The following is a 22062-nucleotide window of genomic DNA, read 5'->3' on the forward strand; positions in this document are numbered from 1 at the left end:
GTTTATGTCTGTTAACTGGCAATTTTGTCGCTTTATTTTTTCTGTGCAAGGTTACCTTTAAACTCTAATAAAAGCTAGTGGTTAGAATTAAGAGAAATGCTCAGGAACTATAAGATCATATTTAATCTGTTTCTGGATATACTTTTATTTAATATAGTCTCTAAAAGGTCAGTCACTTCATTATTTGTCGTCATGTTTTTATGATGTGAAATGTGATCTGCTACTATTTCCCTCAAAGCATTCTCAAGTTTCTCAGAAATATGGCATTACCTCCAGTTACACACAGAGATAGATTGTCAACTAAATGGACAAATTCAACCTTGTTTGATTTTATAGTATATTGAAAGGTTTATAATTACTTAATATATTTATATGGGCTTCTTTTCTTATACTTGACCTAATTTTCCAACTGTTGCCTGTAGATATATTAACTTAAAGTCTATCAGAGTTGCATTTTATTCAAACACGTTCACATCCAGTTCATACTGTTCGAGACACCCTACTTGTGTGAGGATTCTCACATTCATAAAGGGATTTAGATGGTAAACTGTACATTAAACAATATGAACATCAAGTAATCTTGCTGTCACACACACAATAATTATACATATTATATGTCTGTCAGCTAGGTCCTTATATTAAAAACAAAACCACTAGCAATCCTTCATAATTGATGTGCTCAGCTGTGCAGTGTATGTATCAGTTGGTAACTTTAAGCAGGGAATCTTGTCAAGACTCTCTTGAATTTAAGTATTTCCTGTAGTCAGTGATGGGTGGTGATATTATTTGCATACAGTTGGAGACACCCTACTCGTGTAAGGTTAGGTGAAGTTATGTGAATCTTATCAAGCATACGAGTTTGATATCTGGTGTTAGAAGCTTTATATACAGACAAATCCTAAAGTTCTAGCAGCCTGTTAGACACACATGTGTATTGAACATTGTTATGAAGGTAAACATGTTGTGAAATAAAATGTCACGAGAGAATGGATAACTGTTTCTCCACTTGAACATACAGTACTACTTTGAAATCCATGTCACTACAACAAATCATTCAATGGCAAAATCAATTAAATTTCTCTTTGATTCTCTTCAGGAGACAGATGACCCCATCTCAGCAAGTTTGCTCCACGCAGCGCAAGGTTCATTGGGGTCCCGATTGAACGGAGACTACTTCTGTTTAACACAGAAAGCCTTTCATTCCACCATAGAACAGGTTCAACTTTGTCAATTTTTAATCTTGTGCTGGTCTCATCGGACAATTCTTCCCTCTACGCATAAGTGGAACTTACATCTACAACTTTCTAGAAGCATATATGTACTTATATATGTCAATCGTGCAACACAGGAGTAACTGCTAACCAAAGACTATCTCATCAAGAGTTTTTACGTGACTTCACAAGATTTTACTTGTCATTGTGAACACTTCTGTTACTTTTATCATTATTTGCAAATACGGTTTTTCACTTTTATCTGTCATTTCACCACCATCCCATCCTTCTAGATCCTCTCTCATTTCTCCACACTATTTTTATCACTATGTCTTTTACTGTTGTAATTTGGCTAGGTTGATGATGGTCCACAGTGGACCGAAACTAGTACCTTTTAATATCATTGTAATGTTTTTGTAAAAACATCAAATGATTTTTTAGTATTGAGAAGGTGGAATATTAAAATTTTGTATTTACTTTAAGCATAGTCTCAACTCAATACGGAACCTAACAATGAAGTTTATTACTTTTAATAATGAAAATGGGCTGTATTGTTGACCTTCCACTTCTGAAATCATTCTGATATTCAACCCTAAACCTTATTATACTTTCCAGTATCCTCTCCATTATCCTTTTTTTGTTTTTGCTAGTTGCTTCACGTCGCACCGACACAGATAGGTCTTATGGCAATGATGGGACAGGAAAGGCTTAGGAATGGGAAGGAAGCAGCCATGGCCTTAATTAAGGTACAGCCCCAGCATTTGCCTGGTGTGAAAATGGAAAACCATCTTCAGGGCTGCTGACAGTGGGGTTCGAACCCACCATCTCCTGGATGCGAGCTCACAGCTGCGTGCTTCTAACCGCATGGCCAGCTCGCTCGGTCTCCATTATCTTAGCAACATGAGTTATCAGAGTAATTCCCCTGTAGTTCTCCAATACTTTCTTATCGCCTTTCTTGAAAATTGGGATGATTCTTCCTTTTCGCCAATTCTCAGAGACCTTCTTATTCTCCCAGACAATCCTGAAAAGTAAATATGTCCACTGCAGGCCTACAGTTCCAGCTGCCTTTATCATCTCCACTGAAATTTCATCTATTCCAGCAGTTCTTCCATTCTTCATCTTTCTTACTGCCATTTCAATTTCATACATTGTAATTTCTTTATTCATTTCTTCATCAACTAATTGCATTTCCTGGTCGTTCATTGAATGACTGTTATTAGTTCTCATGTTCAACAACTTCTGAAAATACTCACTCCATCTATTTCTTACTTCTTCTGGCTTTGTTAATATTATGCCACTTTCATCCTTCGCAAATCTGGTGTTTACTTGATCTCTCTTCTTGTTTCATAAAATACCATACAGTAATTCCTGCTGCCCTCCATATCATCACTCAATGTCTGTGTGAATAAGGCCCAGCTTTCCTCTTTTCTTCCTCCATGACTGTCTTGGTCAAATTCTTTTCCTCCAGATAGTTTCTTATACTTTCTTCAGTCTTAGATTTTTTCTATGCTTTCCATGCCATTTTCTTTACCCTATCATTTCACCAGAATGTCTCTTTCTCTTTCACATTTCCTGATCTACCACATACCTTATCTGCGCATCCAACCAGTGCCGCCTTAAATCTTTTCCATTCATCTTGAACATTCCCCATCTCCGTCCTGGGTACCAAGGGTGCTATTTCCTTTTGAAATTCTTCTTGTATGCTTTTCTCCTTCAACTTCCATACTTTAGTTCTTTTCTCTCTTCTTAATGAGGGTTTTTCAGTGTTTTCCACTTTTAATTTTCCTATCACAACACTATGATCCTTAGTCCAAGTGAGGATCTCTCCTCTAATGGGTTATGGACCACCGGTGAATTGTATAGTCCTAGCCGCCTGAGCACAAGGAGGGCCATGACTAAATATGTCCGAGATGCCCACTCCCATTCCATAGCAACTGGTATCCTGACTCTCAGGACCACTTAATAGGCCACTCAGCCCTTGGCTATGGTCACGAACTAGGACGTGACTATAGTAACCCACAAACATGAACCACATGAACCACATCCTACATTCATTAATTAATTACCTGGCCCTATGGCTGAACAATTTCTTTGTATACGAAACAAACATAACGCATTTACAACTCCCTTGTGACAGAAAATACGATCTTGGTCAAGGGTCCATCTTTTACTGTAGCACTGTTTTCCCCTCAGCCATACATTTCAAATTGACAGCCGAAACAGATGGGAAACCACACCCACCTGTCTTCCTTCGCTCACGAGTCCCATTTTAAAATCTCAACTCTGCATGACCTCACGCAGTACTGTACACTTCTCATTATATTGAAAATACTCACATGCTTTTAAACTTCTCATATAAATGACCACAGCAATACCCTTTGGTAAGGCAACAATTGACAACTTTAATTAACTGGATCGTCAAAAGGGATTTTCCCACTATTCAATACGTACTGACACAGACTCAAATAATAGAGACCAGTGTTCCTGACCTAAGCACGCCAAAGAACAACAAAGAAACAACACTCTTAAACTCGATGATCAGACGTGTAAAAAAAATATGAAATACTTCTTTAAAATGCAGGTGGATAAACGAATTAATATAAAATACTTCCTTATGGAAATCCCTATCTAAATGGAGGTTGTGGTTTCGAATCCCAGCCTCTTTCATAATACATAATACAGCATATCTGTATCCGTGGACCTTATGTTACAAATCTACTACTGATTTGACATGTAAAAGAAAATGTATCTAGTGCATTCCTACTTTAAAAAAAATACATGCATTAATTATGCTCTGTGTACATGCAGTGATTATAGGCCTACTATATATTCTATCACATTAATCTCTAACCTAATGCACTCAGAAAATAAATTTTAATGTGGCTATTCTGAAAAACAAACTCTACATCTGATCCGCTCCCAAATGAATTACACGATCACTGTAACCCAACGATGAAAGTGGATTACTTACACTGATTCCCTCATGATTTCTAGCAAATTAACAACATTAACTCGCTCAACAAGTTTCCTACACTAAACCCATAAATATCATTTTAAAAAATACATCCTAATCTACTGTTGACTTATTTACAAATTACGCATTCATAATTACTAATAATGGTATTATGCACTTATCTGAATACTTCCATGGTGCTTCTATACTTTCATATCAGCAACAATCATCATTGGTAAACCAGGGGTCCAGAGTTGGGCGGCTGTTTCTTGGAAAATGGTTGATATCTCGTTCTCCACTGAAGACACTCTTACACCAACACAGAATATTATCCTCTCGTTTACTTAATGTTACAATCAGACTCTATGGTGATCTCAGGGCTACCGTCGCGCACAGAAATTATGCCCTATTATCTATTAAATAATAATCACAAACTGTTTTAAATGTTATAGAAATTATTCCATATTTGTTCGCTCTCAAACACATATATTTGAATCGTTTTCTGAATACGAGCTTATATCTCTCATATCATCCCCGCAAAATGGAACCGATTCTTGTGAGGAGTGATGTGGAGCAAGCTCCGAAACTATTTCCTGACTGATCTGGAGTGCGCCTCTGGATGGTCTATTTATCAAGCCTGGCACCAGATGGCTGACCAAAGACTCCTCCCAGAGAGAATATCAAACTCTTCCATTGATATTGTGAAAATCAGTGAAGCAGTGCACTCGAGAGGTAGCTAAACAGATTCCATGAATCCGATCGTAAACTTCCTTGCAATATCCATAGCATCATCCCTGCCTTTTATGCAATTGTGGGATTCCCTGCGACAGGCCATGTGTTCCGTATATCACGTGGGGACGCTCTCTTTATGTGATAGTTTCACTACTGTGTAATTTAAATTCCATGGGATATTTAGCATATCCCTTCCGGACAATCTTTCTACATAATTCCAAACAGGCATGTGGCATCATTTGTTCTCCTAATCATAGTGTAATTGGAGGTGCAAATTTACTCTCACCCCAACTTTTTGTCCCATGAGGCTGGCTCCCCACATCAAATTTCTGTGCAGAATGTTGGCTATCCGTGATTTTTTGCCCCACAGTATTATCACGTGGTACGCAATTGAGACCTGTCTTCTTCTATTTCCATCACCCAGTTATCTCTGTAGCACTCGCTCCTTGGATGAAACTTTCCATGGGTTCAGTGCTCAGGCCTGGTAACACAAACAACACTAATGCACCCTGGTGGCTGTTTCACCTGTTACAGAGAATTAATTTACATACCCACCGATGGTATGTGTGTACAAAGTTACATTGACATCTGACCATTTTTTTCTGAGTGCTTACATTTTTTTGGGTAGTGTATTTTATATTACAGTAGGTGGTGAACTTGTCTTATAAATTTGGGTACATGAAGGCAGTAGGTTAAGTAAATCAGGTTGTGAGTTGAGTTCAAAGAAAGAGGATTTGGGCAATGATTTATTTGGAATTATATGTGGATTGCTGTTTGTAATATGATCAAAATGTGTGGAGTGTAATTATTTTTATTTAAGCAATTGGTAGATTTGAATAAGGGCACACATAACGATAATACATCTAAGATTGCAAAATACGTCAGTCACAGAGGTGAATATGTAGAATGGAAGTCGACATTTATGGCTGTCATGCTTTAAGATGCCCCAAGTTTTCTGTTCAATTCTCAAGAGTCTATTAACACGTTGGCTGCCAAGAGTGTCTCATGAGGCCATGGCGGTATAAAGTACCGTTGACAGGTGTTGCTATATGACTTTCCCTGCCGGGCCGGTGGACCGCTGAGCTGTTGAATTCGCTATGCAAGCGTACCGCTATGGCCTCGGAGCAAATCCTGGCATGCTTGGTTTCCTAAATATAGTCTTTATTTTTTATTAATCCATCCTCTTTTTATTGGCAATAGGTGAGTATTTGTCTAATCAGTTTAGCCATGCGCTTAGCTGTGCTGGGTTAGCTAACTGGCGAGCTCAAGATTTTGGAGATTGGTTTTGAATCCTACTGTCGGAAAACCTGGTTATGGTTTTCTGTGATTTTCCATTTTCACCCGAAGCTTATGCCTACCTAATCAATAGGCCACACTGATTCCTTCCAAATTTTTGCACCTATACCTGAGCTAATTTCTTCGCATACCGCAATGAATATAGCGTAAACATGGGCTTGTTTGCATTTTCTAAATTGACAACATTCATTGACAACATAGCAACATTTTACATTACCATTGAGCATTTGGCAAGGAGTAAATACGAAATGAATATATTTCAAATTCAATTTGGTGAAGGTTTTTTTTGTTGCAAAACGTAATAGATCAGTTTGACATGGACACTACTTACGAGAATTCTCATACTGAAGAGCTAGCGTCATTATCTTCCGAGTTCGAGAAGAAAACGGTTTCATTTTTATAATTAACCTCTCCGTACACTGGTAAAGTAACTTAGAAATATCTCGCAAGTATTTCACACACACCCTACTGTAAAACAATGAGTGCCTTGCGATTGTAGTCCTAAGCACTAATAAACAAATTGTGGCACGCTCTGTTATCTATAATGTGTACTATCAAGCAATGCAAGCTTCTAGTACCACTAGACTGTACCGCTCTGGCCGTCTAGGCAAAACCATGCAGTGAACTTTCCTGTGGGGCCACGGCGGTACCTCGGTGTGCTGGGAATATTTATTGTATTTCGTATGTACATTGAACACTTAAGTGAAATATCACTTCGATTTTTGCTTTACTGCTTATTTACTACATGCATGAAAGAAAAAATGCTTTGGCCACCGGGACGTGTGTCCTGGCAATCAACGTGTTAAATTAATGACTTCAAAAAAGAACTCTTACACCTGAATGCCCCTTCTATCTTGGAACCAAATGATGTTAGTCAAACAGATGGAAAACACCCTAATGATCTAACTTTAGTTCTATGGAACAAGGATGATCTCTCCTGTGGGATGCCAAATGTGTGATACTTTAGGACCATCCCCTTTGCCTCACACTTGTAAGGGTGCTGGTCCTGCTGCAGAAAATAATTCTGAGCAGTTCATCTTCAGAGCAGGTGATTGATGGAGATCTGCTGTCAAGACATTAAGACATTGCAGACTGGGTGAGCTTCATGCAAGAGCCCTATTCCCAGCCACTTTCTAACTGTGCATAACCTGTCAGAACTTGATTATCTTTTGAAGGAATACTTTGCTTCTTTCTGGAGATCTTCCTGAGTAGTCCTAGTGCTCTTTTCTGGTGTGGTAATCAATATAGCAGATTTTTTTTTAATGATTTTTATGATTTTTATGATAGATCTTCTGGCAATGATGGGACAGGAAAGGCCTTGGAGTGGGAAGGAAGCAGCCATGGTCTGCTGGCCATTTCACCAGTCACAGAGAATTTCAACTCTAATCATTTACATACCCACTGATTGTATGTATACAAAGTTACAGCCTAGTGTGGAAATGGGAAACCATGGAAAACAATATTCAGGGCTGCCGACAGTGGGGATCGAACCCCCCACTATCTCCAGGATGCAAGCTCACAGCGCATGTCCCTAACCACATGGCCAACTCACCAGGAAGCAGAAATATTAAGGGATCAGTAACCAGTAATCTTCCAGACATGATTTCTTTACTTACCACACCAACATGCACAAAGCAAAAATAATTAACTTCCTGATAGTACCATTAATCCATTTCAGGGTTTTAGGGTATGTATTATGATAATGTGATTGTGAATTCTGCTGGTAGTATAAGTTTGTTTAGCTCAGCTGCAGACAAAAAATCCATGCCAAACAGAAGTCGTGTTACTTGATCTTTGTTTCCAGGTTCATTAGGCCATGCCTTGACACCAGCCTATGTGCGTTATTATACATAACCCAGTTGTAACACAATTATCAGATTCATTTTGTACCACGGCAGTGAACGGAAAGCTGTATCCTCTTCATCAGTTGAAACATTGTTGCTATGAGATATTTCATCATCAAACTCTAAAAATTCACCATCATTTGGACATTCTGAACTTGTAACAGCACATCATTCATGAATACTTTCATTCCTGTCTAAAACATGCCTGATTCCTGGGTACTGCTATGTTGCTCTCTAAATTTTGTAAGGATTTTGTCAGGAAATCCAAACAAAAGCTATAAAATGAAGAATAATTGAAAAGCAGTGTTCTATCAAATAGTCTTGTATATCCCAAAAGATAGCCAAAACGCAGTCTGTAGCTTACATGAAATAACTCGGAACCGTCCGCAATGCTCAGTGAGGGAAGCAATTATCTAAGCAAGCTTCATACCTATGGGAGTAACGATTTCACTGCTGTTTGACAGGAGAGGGATTCCTTAAAAACAACATGGTGAATGAAAAGGAATTTGATTGGGAACTATCAGTATTAATGTGGTTTATAAAGGAAAGAAAATACAACTAGCTCTATCAGAAAAGATGATGTGACTGGTTGTGTTATGAATTTGTAGAGGTACATCACAACGTCTTGACAGTTTTAAGGAAAGTGAGCCGAACAAATTAAACCTTTATTATTATAAGCCTAGTCAGCTTTTGAGAAAAGTGCAATCCCTAGCTGAACGGGATTTGTCCAACACTTTGGATCAACAAAATACCAGATTCTATAAAGAACATCCTAATATTGAGTGCAGGATGTCTAGATCGAGTTGTGGTAAGAGCTGATAAAATGTTGGAGATGAATCCCTGTAGTGAAATATGCATTGTTGAAAGTCGTGGTTCAAATAATGCTCCATATGATGAACTAATTGCTAAAATTTCTAAATTAGAACAACCAACTGCAGCTGTTCCATTAGGCCAACAATGCAGTCACAATCCAAGTCCATACTGCAGAAGCTGCAGCTTCAGTCACAACAGGTGAAGAACATTTGACCCAATCAGTAACTATTGTTACTACCATTTCAGATTTGGACAAAGATGCATGCCAGACAAGTGTAAGCAACCTTGTGTAGGCCTATAGAAAATGTCAGAAAACTCCAACCGGCAGCAGAAGTAGTGGCAAGTCTGACTACTGAAAGCTATAATAGAATCTGCAAATGCTCATCATTCCTGTGGGATAAAATTACAGCCTTGTTTTTTTTTTTTTTTTTTTTTTTTTTGCCCTCCTTCATTGGAAAAGCATTGGAACTTCTTGCAGAATGCCTGGCAAAGTATACCTGTATATGTTAGAAAAACTTCTTCTGAGAATGCTGAGAATAGTTAAAAGTGTACTTGCAGCAAAGCATTTTTTTATGAGAACAGAGTTTGATGTGTTCTGGAGATCTGTGGGAGTAAATGTGTACATATTGTCTATTTCTTGCTCAGATGTCTTAGTTTTATTGTAAAATATACATACATATGTTGTTTCCTTTTAATCTCATTCCATCCTTTAACAGCTCAATGCTTGTCTGGAAACGTTTAGCTGGCTGTGTATGTACGTATCTTTTTCTTTTTTTTTTGGAAGGGATGCATGATCCTCAGAAAAATATTTTAACATTTTTATTTGGAATTCAGTTCCTTTATATTTCAAGCAAAGTTATGGTATAGTCTACAGAGGATCATACCACTATTTACTGTTACAGAATTTTATGTAATAATAATAATGACATATTGACTCTGGAGAGGCTTGATACAGGATTTTTTCTAGTAGACATCCTGATATGAGCTCTGAGAGCCAAAGTGGTTGAAGTCCTTTTTTCCCCCCATTCTGAGAAATTAAAAATTTTGCATTTCATTTCATGTAAATTCAGGCTTTACAAGAATTCATGATTCATTTGATGAAATATGCAGATGATATATTAGAATTATATTTAATAAATACATTTTTGTTATTTGTTCCTTAAATTGCTTTTGATAGTTCCTAAAATTTGGTGTACCACTTTTCCTGTCAGATGTTTACTCATAGCAAAAGGTAAAGTGTTACAAATCAAATGTTGTACCACTCTTCCGATAAATGTTTTGGCGAAGTTGAGTAAAAGGAAAATGTACAGGTTAGTTTTATTTATTTATTGATTGATTGATTTATTGATTGATTGATTGATTGATTGATTGATCGATCTATTTATTTATTTATTTATTTATTTATTTATTTATTTATTTATTTATTTATTTATTTATTTATTTATTTATTTATTTATTTATTTATTTACTTACTTATTTATTTATTTATTTATTTATTTATTTATTTATTTATTTATTTATTTATTTATTTATTTATTTATTTATTTATTTATTTATTTATTTATTTATTTATTTATTTATTTATTTATTTATTTATTTATTTATTTATTTATTTATTTATTTATTTATTTATTTATTTATTTATTTATTTATTTATTTATTTATTTATTTATTTATTTATTTATTTATTTATTTATTTATTTATTTATTTATTTATTTATTTATTTATTTATTTATTTATTTATTTATTTATTTATTTATTTATTTATTTATTTATTTATTTATTTATTTATTTATTTATTTATTTATTTATTTATTTATTTATTTATTTATTTATTTATTTATTTATTTATTTATTTATTTATTTATTTATTTATTTATTTATTTATTTATTTATTTATTTATTTATTTATTTATTTATTTATTTATTTATTTATTTATTTATTTATTTATTTATTTATTTATTTATTTATTTATTTATTTATTTATTTATTTATTTATTTATTTATTTATTTATTTATTTATTTATTTATTTATTTATTTATTTATTTATTTATTTATTTATTTATTTATTTATTTATTTATTTATTTATTTATTTATTTATTTATTTATTTATTTATTTATTTATTTATTTATTTATTTATTTATTTATTTATTTGGGAAACCAAAACAGCAAGAAGCCGAATTACAGAGTTCCGCAAAGGAAAAATATATTTACAGTGGAGTAGCACAAGGCAAACATAAAAAAGTAAGTGGAAGAACAATGAGGAAAAAACATCTAATGATAAAAATAGAGTAAAAAAATAAAAACTAACAAAATAACAATAAAGCCACAACAATTAAGAACAAAACATAAAGGCAAAAGAAACAACAAGGAAAATTGAAGATTGAACATAAAACGAAGAGAAGAACTTATAGCTAGGCACAGTAAGATAAATACAGATATAACACATAAGTAATGGTATAGTACAGTAAAAAATAAATAAATAAATGAATATTACATTATGTACAAAAGAGAAGACAGCAATGAGAAGAGAAAAGAAAGGAATATGAAGAAAATGAACTAGGTTAAGGAAGAATCGATTAAAGGAGGCATACGAAGAAAAAACGTCTAAGTTCCTTTCAGAAGATAAAGAGTTGGTATGCGGATAAATAAACTTCTTTGAATGAGAGAGAGGCGGGAATACAGAATAAGAAGGGGCGGATTAGTCCTGGTTTTGCAAGTTAGAACATGTAAGGAAAAGAAGGATGCAGGTTCGAGAGAACAAATTAAACCGTTAACAGCCTTATATACGAATCTAAGGTTGGCTACTTTTCTGCGACTAGATAACGGGCAAAGGTTTAACTTATCTAGTATCTGATTACTGCTTAAGTTTCAACAATCAGATGCTCTGGCTCTAACAATGGAACAGAAGAATGACTGCACATGGTCTATGTGATTCAGATTAGTGGGTGAAGAGGTAGACCAAACAGGAGACGTGAATTCAATAATCGGTAGGATGCAAGATACATAGTAGGCTCGGAGGGCGTGGACATCGCTGATGTCAGAAAATCTATACAACAAACCGAGAAGTGACATTGCTTGTGAGGTTATATTTTGTATGTGGGGGACAAATAACAATTTGCTGTCAAACAACACTCCTAAGTCATTTTGTTCTGTTAGAGTTGGGAACGGGTTTCCGAGGAGGGAATATTTACTGAGAATCTCAGGGATTTGCGAAGCGTGATCGAAATAGAGGAACACTTGGTAGGATTAGGCTTAAGACGCCATGTGGAGCACCATTCAGAGGGTGAGTTAAGCCCACTCTGTAAGGAGTTTACGACCTCTAATATGGCAAAGTATTTATAAAATAATTGTTAACAAATCATAATGTCGTACAGTAGATGTGAAACTGCACGTACGGCTTCCATTACAACCTTTTCTCTCACAGATTGAGTTAAAATAATTGCTCTGTTAAATGCTAGCTACGTAATCTAGTGATTGAAGAAAGTGAGGTGTACCGGAGGGATATATGGGAGAAGCGTCATCATGTCTCTCTTCTTAGCCTCGGTGACAGGCCACACAGCGTTGTTGAGAGGGATGAGTTGAACACCAGACAAACGAGGAAGGCCACGAACACGATGTGAAGGAGTAATGTCCAAAGTTTTAAAAGGGATTCCTTCATCGAGAGACTCCTTATAGAGAATGAGATGCGGAGAGTCTTTCTGAAAACGAAGTCTTCGAACATGAAGCCAACTGATCTTTTCTCTGTGCGTGTTCATCTTTCTAAATGTTACACTTTTCTCTATTCTTTTTAGGACAAAGTCATTGAGAGCCATTCTATAAACGGCAAAGGGTTATTTTCTCCTTGCCCTTTGAATGGTATTACACCAATCATCCGGAATGAAAATTTGAGCAATTCTTGATTATCTGTCGATAACTCCGAAATTCCTATCATTTGGAAGAAATTAGTGTCCTGATAGCATGATCTATGAGCGAATTTCCCTTATAAAGTCTATTTTACCTTCATACACCTGAATATTAAAAGTCTAAATAAAGAAAACAATACCGATGCTTATTAGCACAGTTACAAGGACTTTTTCATTTCAGAACGTAAATAACAATGATAATGAACACAGAACAGCACAACCATGAGGCTGTGATGCTTGACTTATACCACTATTCCTATCAATGTGCTCCACTCTGGCATGATGGGAAAAATGCACCTTATTTGCTACTTGCTTTATGTCACACCGACAGAGATAGGTGTTATGGCAACGATGGAACAGGGAAGGGCTAGGAGTGGGAAGGAAGCGGCCGTGGCCTTAATTAACGTACAGCCCAAGCATTTGCCTGGTGTGAAAATGGGAAACCACGGAAAACCATCTTCAGGGCTGCCGACAGTGGGGTTCGATCCCACTATCTCCCGAATACTAGATACTGGCCGCACTTAAGTGACTGCGGCTATCGAGCTCGGTAAGAATGCATCTGGCGCTCTCAAGTGTCTCTCATGGGAGTTATCGTTATACCACTTCTTCACAAGAAATTTTCATGCGTTATAAGTGCACTGAGTGGTATAATTCAAAACTGACATTTCTTGACTTAGACCACTTAGGCTCTCAGCGGCTCATATGTGACTTGCGTATGTGTGAGAATGGGCCCTTACTTAAGATGATTTCTAGTGATGAAAATGGTGCACAAGCCCAGCCCCCAAGCCAGATGAATGAACTAATTAAGAATAAAATCCCCACCCCGGATGGGAATTTAACCCGGGACCTTATGGAGCAAAGGCCAGAAAGCTTACCATTGAGCCATAGGGCCGGATGATATTTTGCTATATATCTGTATGAGGGTAATTTAAGTCAGAACGTTTCACTCTGGAAAGTACTTGCTTTACTCCAGCTGATTAATACAAAATGATTGCACATTATGTTTAACACGCTGAAGACGATGTCACCTTTTGCGGGGAGACGGATGCTCATACAAAATATCATAGTACGTAGTGTGTCCAACATCTCAACTTCAGGCCGTCACGTGATACTAGCTCTACCATTTGCTGTTGAATTGTATTGCTTGTTCACATAAGTTATTCATAGGGTGCGGCACAGTGCCCGTTCCTTTCTCAGCATGCTGTGAATTGTGCAACAGATAGTGGAATTTCTCTGGTATTTGTCACCCCACATGCAACCATCAGTATTCAGTTATTAATGGCAAGGAAAGTAACGTGGACTGGAGTCTATTATTGTTTTATTCTTACATAATATTGTTACATAATTTCAGAAATGATTATTATTAGAACAGTGGAGCTTCGGTTTACTAAGGAATGTTAAAATTACAAAAGGAAACGACACAGATGACGATATATCATGCTAATCATTAAATTTATGACATTATTAATGATATGAAAAGGTAACAATTTTTACAGGATACACATCGCTTGTGAAGCAAGTCATAGTGAGATTTGCATAGGAATGCTTTTTCCGGGTAATGTTTACAGTATGTTATAATCTATTAGCTTCATTGTCCGTATTGATATTTAAAGTGTTCGCAGATATAAAGATAGGAAACTTTCCACCTAATCAATACATTTATTCTTTATAAGGTACTTAAAACATACTAAAATAGCAGTACTGGTTACGACTCTTTAGTAGGTCATCTTCAGCTGCTGAAGAAACTATAATGTTAAAACACAGCTCGTCCCAATTATAGGTGACTCATTCTGCTTAAGGTGATGTATTATGGTAATATAATATGTTCGGAAAACAGTTTTAAAAGTTAGCAAATTTCACATGTTCGTTCTGATACTGATCTTGATGTTCACTCATTCAACCAGTGTAGTGTTGTTGACCCACTTACTTCCTCAAAAGTGCAGCTGGCTTTTTCTTTTTCAGTGTGGAGAGTATTGCTGTGCTGTCCGTGCACTCTGGTGAAAAATCGTACATTTGTAAAGAAGGCAATAGTACGTCTAATCAGCGAAGTAACCTTCACACCGAGTTGGTAAAACACACGTCAGAAATGCTGTTCCATTGTAAAGAATGTAATTTTACTTTTAAACAGCGGAATTCCCTCCGAAGGCACGTGGTAATTCATTCTCAGGAAAGGCCTTACCGATGTGAGGAGTGTGGTAGTACATTCCGCCGAAAAAGTACTCTAAAGGAGCACGTTGTACTGCATTCTGGAGATAGGCCATTCTCCTGTAATGTGTGCAGTAAGATGTTTACATTAAAAGGTCGTCTCCGAACTCACATGTTGGTTCATTCTGAAGATGGATTGTATTGGTGTAAGGAGTGCAATAGAACATTTCTCCGGAAAAGTGATTTTCGAACCCACATGCGAACTCACTCAGAAAAACAGTTTAGTTGTAAAGAGTGTAATTTCACGTTTAAGCAGAAGGGACACCTCCAAAACCACATGGTTGTTCACTCTGAAGAGAGGCCTTTCCGCTGCAAGGAGTGCGATAGTACATTCCGTCGAAAAGGTACTCTTAGAATCCACACTTTACTTCATTCTGCAGAACGGCCATTCTGTTGTAGGGAATGCAATAGCACGTTTGCGATAGAAAGTCGTCTCAAGACTCACATGCTTGTTCACTCTGAGAAACGGGAAATGATTATTTAGGATCACGCACGTATGTTACTTCTTGCTGGTGAAATGACGTGTCGTAGGGAATGCAGTAGTAAATTTTCTGTTACTTTTGGAAACTACGTGTTAACCCATAGAGTTTAAAAGTATTATGGTGCGACTGTAGCACAGAAATGTTATTCCGTGCATTGTTTGGATGCGAGGCATATGGTAATTAATTAACGTATGCTTTAGTTCTAAACTAGATGCTGAATTGGGGAAATGGCGGAATACATTAATGGAGAATCTTGAAATTGACGTATTTGTTCAGAAGGTACTGTAGAAGCATGTATTGAATTCCTAACACAAGCTTGAAAAGCGTGATTAATTTTGGAAAACACGCATTCCAGTAATCCCACTAGGTCCTCCAAAATGCTTCGGGGGAAAAGGCGTGAAATGTAGGCTTACCTGAATGGCTAAATTTATCTTCTATCCATAAAGATGGAAAATTGTATATAATGTGTTACAAAATAGGTCCAGTATATGATATATGATATTAAAACTATTACCAAGCTTTCACTAGAAACTGCTTTGAAACTATTCGATGCGAAAATTGCGCCAATTGCCACATATGGACTGTATATTATATGGGATAAACTGGGTCTGGCTGAGCTGAAGACAATTGAAGCAGTCAAGTCGCCCTTCCAGAAAGCTACACTGGGAATATCAAAATACACAAAATCAGGGCTTGCATATGAGCTTGCAAAGGATACCATCTTCATCGAGGACCTCCGAATGAAGTGAGGGCTTCCATCCACAGATGCTTGGGAAGTGAAGAAGAGGGAAGAAATGTGGCTCGATTTTTACTCAACGGAGACGATGATGAATAGAACATGGATAAAGACCAATCAGGACATGCGACATTTCGTTAACTCGATGGCGGTCCATGTGCAACACTGAGTACTTCCATCCCCCTGACGAAACCTGTATTTGCAAGCTGTGCAGCGAGCATTGCAGTCGATATCATGTAATTACATGCAAAAACGGGGGGTTTATCCATTGTGAACTTATGTAATATTGAGAGGTGACAGTACATATGACAAACTTTGTTTATACCATGCATGATGTGTGTTCTGTATCTTTATTAATTATGATGATTAATAAAGTGTTTATTATTATATATCTGATGACCTTGTTACTTTCTAAACACGGAAGGAAGAATATTGCGTACCTCAGTATCACTTTGTATTATCAGAAAGGATGGTGAATGATTTATGCTGAATGACTTGTTATTTCTAAATTAGGAAGGTAGAAGTTTACATTTTGATGACCTTGTTATTTTGTACACGTTTCCTTTCAGTTGGTCGTCAAATGTAACAAAGAATTTCGTGACTACTTATAAAGCATTTTTGTTAATATGAACCATATACACCACTTCTCTCTGGAGGCCGATGGGATATCGCAGATGAAGTGCCGTTCCTCAGCAGAGCGGTGGAGTCAGCGAAGGCGCATTCTTCTCCGGTTCACCAAGTACTGAAGGCAGGCTCAGCTGGACTCATGACAAGTTATGTCATACAGAGTTATAAACCTTTATCTTTCTCCAGCTTATCCCAGGTATTTCTGAGCTCACTGGAGTCACTCAGGCTCATTATGGCCGGACGCCGTTTCAGACACCTCGTTAATCCCAAGATGAAAATCTCAACCAAGGATGGACCGGGATTCGAACCTCAACCTTTCTTGTGGGAAGCAAGCAGCTAAACCATGAGCTGATCATCCTTCCAGTTCCAAAAATCTCAGACGAATTAAATATATGAAAAATGAATATTTTCTGTATCAATCAAATTATCAGGAGTTACTTTCTTATGAACCACATACCGTATTCTTGAAGCTATCTCCATATTGTATGCATGATTTTCTTTCTTGCTTATGTTGCATCGACGTAGATAGGTCTTTTATCGACGATGGTTAGGAGTTGGAGGGAATCGGACGTGGTCTTAATTAATGTACAGCCCCAAAATCCAAAATTTGTCTGGCAACCATGGAAAACTATCTTCAGGGGTGCTGACAGTGAGGTTCGAGCCCACTATCCCCCGACCGTCACCCAAACCGCTCGGTGTCTGATTTCATTCGTTCAGGAATCCTTACCTTCTTTATCAACATTTTACTGGGAAATTCATTTTCCGTTTTACTGTACATTTTAAGACGCCTTACTCTTGTCTACTATTTCATTGCGAACTGTATTGTGTAGTTTGCTGGCAAGATGTAGCTTTTACAATGTAGTATATATTCTGTCATGGGCTAGAACAAATTTGTTACTTTCATTGATCTGCGTCAGTCTCACCCGTGGTTTTGACAGTGTGGGAGTGACCGAGGTATGTGTGATGCTAGTAATAACATTGGTTATGTAGCCATAGTGATCGGCAACGCTCTCGCTCGAGACTCTTGAGACTGACGTCGCAGATCTCGAGACGCTCGCGAGAATCTCGAGACCAATCCTCCTGTAGTGCAAGCTGTACGACGTACCGGTAACTACGATTGTAAGCTTGATAGTATATCATTGGCAGTTATTGCGCAAAATAACGTTCTCATATGAAAAAGTGTGAGCCAATACATTTTGTCAAAAGCCTGGAAAAGTACTGCATGTTCAACTATGAACCCCTTAACACCATTAACGAAAGTGAAAACAGAATATCAGTATCTTAAACTGTTCACAACTTATTTGGGGTGGACATCTTAGCTGAATAATCCTGCATAATTTGTGAATAACTGTAGATAGGACACTTGGATACCAGAGGCGTGCATTATTCGAACTTGAGACGGAGATGATGTCCTTTGCTACCTATGCAACCCCCATTACACATGAGTGGGACGTGTAATCTAAAATGCCCGACTTAGCTCCAATTATTTCAGCAGAGGTGATGGCCAACGCTCTCGAGACCGATTCTCGTGTGCTGCGAGCTGTGCGACGTCCCAGTAACTACGAGTGTAAGCTTGATAGTTATCATCAGCAGTTCTCATATGGAAACGTGTGTGACGATAAATTTTGTCGAAAGCCTAGGAAAGCACTGCATGTTGAACTATGTGCTCCTTAATACCATTAACGAAAGTGAAGACAGAATGCCAGTATCTTAAACTGTTCACGAATCATTTCAGGTGGACGTCTTAGCTGAATAACCCGTATAATTTGTTAACTGTTATTAGGATGTAAACATACCTGGATCCCGCACAGTCGTTGTCGACAGGGTTGCTGCTTGTGAATGCAGGCCGGGCCGGAGGTGTTCTGAGACTATTCCTCTTCATTTATTTTGTGTTTTTAAGAGGCAGAACAAATCTATTCATATTTTTGATTGTCCATAATATTACACTGTGTTCGTGTTCCGTATATTTGCAAAATGTTCATGTTTCTCTGATTTCTTATATAATTCGTCGAATTGCTATCCATTGATTTTTACCACCGAAACAGTGCAAGAAAAGATATGACGGTGGGTGAACGTCCGATGGTTCGATGATGTCTAAGACGAGGATTGAATGGACCAGGGAGGACGTTCAAGTTCATCCTGATGCTCCCCAAACCTCTTTAGCTGTGTACACTGGAGCACTGTCATAGGATGCTCCTCTTACGTAATCTCTGGCTTCATTCGTCTGGGACAAGTAACAACGAGACCTGGAGAATTGCTGCCCAGATCATTACTGACACGTCACCGCGTCTCGCGGTAGAAAGAAGGCAGCCCGTGTTACAATGTAAAATATAGACCTACAATTATTATAAATGATCTGATCAGAAGGCACGGTCTTTCTCCGACAATTTCGAACCAGCCCGCCTCGTGTCTGTGATCGTCAAGGTGTCAATTCTATATGATCTAACACCGTTGGTCGGCAGGTGGGAGTAAGGGTATATCACGCAGTAGATGGCGTTTTGTCCGGAGAATGAGGATGGGGACTTTGTACTTGTAGTAGTAGGCTATGTGTTGGCACCGGTTTTTAAAATTTAACTTCCTCTCCATTAGTCACTCCGTAGTATGGCTTAGCCTGAAGCCCTATTAGGTGCTGTTTAGTTCTATTTTGATTTGCGCGGTTTTTCATCATCCATTCTCAGTTCATGTTTCGGCCTTTCGTATGTATCCTCTTCTTTTCTGGTCTGTCCACTTATGTGGCCGTGTAGTATGGGCCTTATTCTTTCAGTATATTGTACGCGTTAGATAAGTAAATTAATCCGGCTGTGGGTGTTACTTCGAGTGTAAACGTTTCACCATTACAGGTATTTCCTGGCCAAATGTAGGGGTATAAAGTAAATTTAATTTGAACTCGAAGGTTCGAGGCCCGACATACGTAAGGTTGTCTGGAATTACCGCTTCTTCTGATGAAGTGTACTTTTCGGCTACCCTAATCAGTTTTCGAACTTATATGATATACGAGACGTACGGTTCACAACATTTTGTGAGATGAGTGTCTTCTCCCCACAAATATTTGTAAATTTCTCCTAAGGTTACGGGCTGTTTTGTGTATGTTTCTCTTGAGCTTACCAGCTCCCGCAACTGTCAAGTCTTAAGAGCTTTTCATTTCCCTTGTAACATGTTTTCGAGCTTCTCAGCTCCCCGTTTTTTTTGTATGGACTTTCTTGTAAATTTGTTGTTGCTGTTGCTTCAGATTCATCAAATGAGAAAAGAAAGAAAATACAATTCTTAATAGGCATTCATTGCCCCTCTATAGACCACGGTGTGTAGCCTCCGAGGAGGCCTGGCGCAGGTATTTTGAGTTGACGCCATCTGGGGCCCTGTCCATTATTTGTAACCCTGAAAACGGCACAGCCAGCGCCCAAGTCGTCGGAATTAACTAATGAAGGTTAAAATCGTGGAACCGGTCGGGAAACGAACCCGGAATGACCTGGACAAAGGACCAATACACAAACCATTTGTCCGTCGAGCCACACTTAGTAATAATAACCGTATGGTATTAATATTTAAATTTGACGCCATCCGAATGCTTGCCCGTGAATATCGATGTTCCGTTTGACTCTAGGCTACTAGATGTCAGAGTAAACTGAATCTCATTCGGGCGTCTAAGGTTGAATTTTAATGAATTTTGTCGGGTAAACACCAAATGTGTCACCAGCAATCTTGTACATGCCGACATCGTACGAATGAACTTTCCGCCCCTCAAGAGTCCAATTACCTCTGCTAATGTGTAATGATAGGGGACAGATTGGTGCTTGGGTCTGTTCGTGCCTGTCACACAAGCAAACAGCTTGTCTACCCTGCCTCTCATATCCCGTAACTTCTGCTTACTGATGCGCTGAATCGTAATCGTACGCCACATGTTGTCGTTTGAGTCATTAGTCCATATAGTGTTTGATGCAGCCCTCCCTGCCACCCTATCCTGTCCTAATCTTTTCATTTCTACGAAAGTACTACATCCGACACCTATCTAATAATATTCATACCTTGGACTCTCCCTGCAGCTTTTAGAGCCTTCACTTCCCACAAAAACTAACTGAGCGAGTCCACGGTGTCTTAAGACGTCCTATCGCTTCTTCGCCAAATCGTTTGTTTCTTGCCAACTCGATTCGGTATCTCTTCAGTCGTGATTCGATCCATCCGTCTCACCTTAAGCAATCTTCTGGAACACCACATTTCGAAAGCTTCCCTTTTCTTTCTTTCTTTCTTTCTTTCTTTCTTTCTTTCTGTGCAATTTATCGTGCATGATTCATTGCCAGACAATGCCCGGTTGCAGACGGAGGTGTTCAAAAAGTCTTTCTGAATCCTGTATTAGTGTTCGAAGTCAGCAAATTTATTTTCATAGGAAAGAAGGGCTAGTCTGCATTTTACTTCAGTCATCATTAGTAACAACAGTTCTTTTAAGACCGTTTCCTAATCTAATATTTTCTGCATCACCTGACGTCGTTCGACTGTACTCCCACTACCTTTGTTTTGGATTTATTTACTTTCATCCTGTACTTTTTTTCTCCAGATCATGTACAGATTCTGACAGAATAACAATATCGTCCGCAAATCTCTGAGAGTAGATTTCCTCTTCTAGGATTGAGGAAAGCGGCAGCCTTATCTTACTCAGTTCTGGATTGCTGCTTGTTCTTTACAGGTTGTGTCTGATGCCGATCACCTTCAGAATCCCCGCCACAATACCGAAAAATGTAGACATGAACACGTCGAATAGTGCTCCATTCAGCTCAAAAATATGTCACGTAGGTTCTTCAGAGAAGAATTTAGCTACCAACATTCCAGCTCGATTGATCACATCAGCTCATTATTGTGTGGCACATTACTTTCTCATGACATTAAACTACGCAGTCCATTTGAACGTGATCCACAGTCTCGACAGCTGTTAGCCGCATCGAGCTGAAACTAGTCTCGTCGAGGTTTTGTGGAAAAATAGTTCTCTTCTGCTGGAGCAGCTTTATCCTTTCTAGCTCGGTGTGTAGAACAGGTTTGTTCCCGGCCGGTGTTAAACTACTGGAGTACTCCTTGTTTGAACCTGTCTACCTTCATTTTACACACACTCTCGCTTAAAAGTGTGCTAATTCCTCGGATACATGATAAAGGGTCGAAAAGATTGATAAAGTCACGTGCAAAGCAATTTGATTACAGTGGACTGGTTTGCTTGCTTCTTCCGTCCAAGCAAATTTATTGACAAGGAACGGGAACCACTTGAAAGGA

General features: G+C 37.8%; 1 protein-coding gene across 1 annotated transcript in view; it reads left to right on the plus strand.

The window, feature by feature from the left end:
• LOC137498879 (uncharacterized) overlaps positions 1-21734 on the plus strand; it is a 40718-nt gene extending 18984 nt beyond the window's left edge. The window contains exons 5-6 of the mRNA XM_068226549.1: positions 14722-14838; positions 21488-21734. Of these exons, the coding sequence (XP_068082650.1) occupies positions 14722-14838; positions 21488-21734 (364 nt within the window). The remainder of the gene's footprint in view (positions 1-14721; positions 14839-21487) is intronic.
• Positions 21735-22062: the final 328 nt, after the last annotated feature.

This window comes from Anabrus simplex, chromosome 3 (genome assembly GCF_040414725.1).
Source record: "Anabrus simplex isolate iqAnaSimp1 chromosome 3, ASM4041472v1, whole genome shotgun sequence".
Taxonomy (NCBI): Eukaryota; Metazoa; Arthropoda; class Insecta; order Orthoptera; family Tettigoniidae; genus Anabrus; species Anabrus simplex.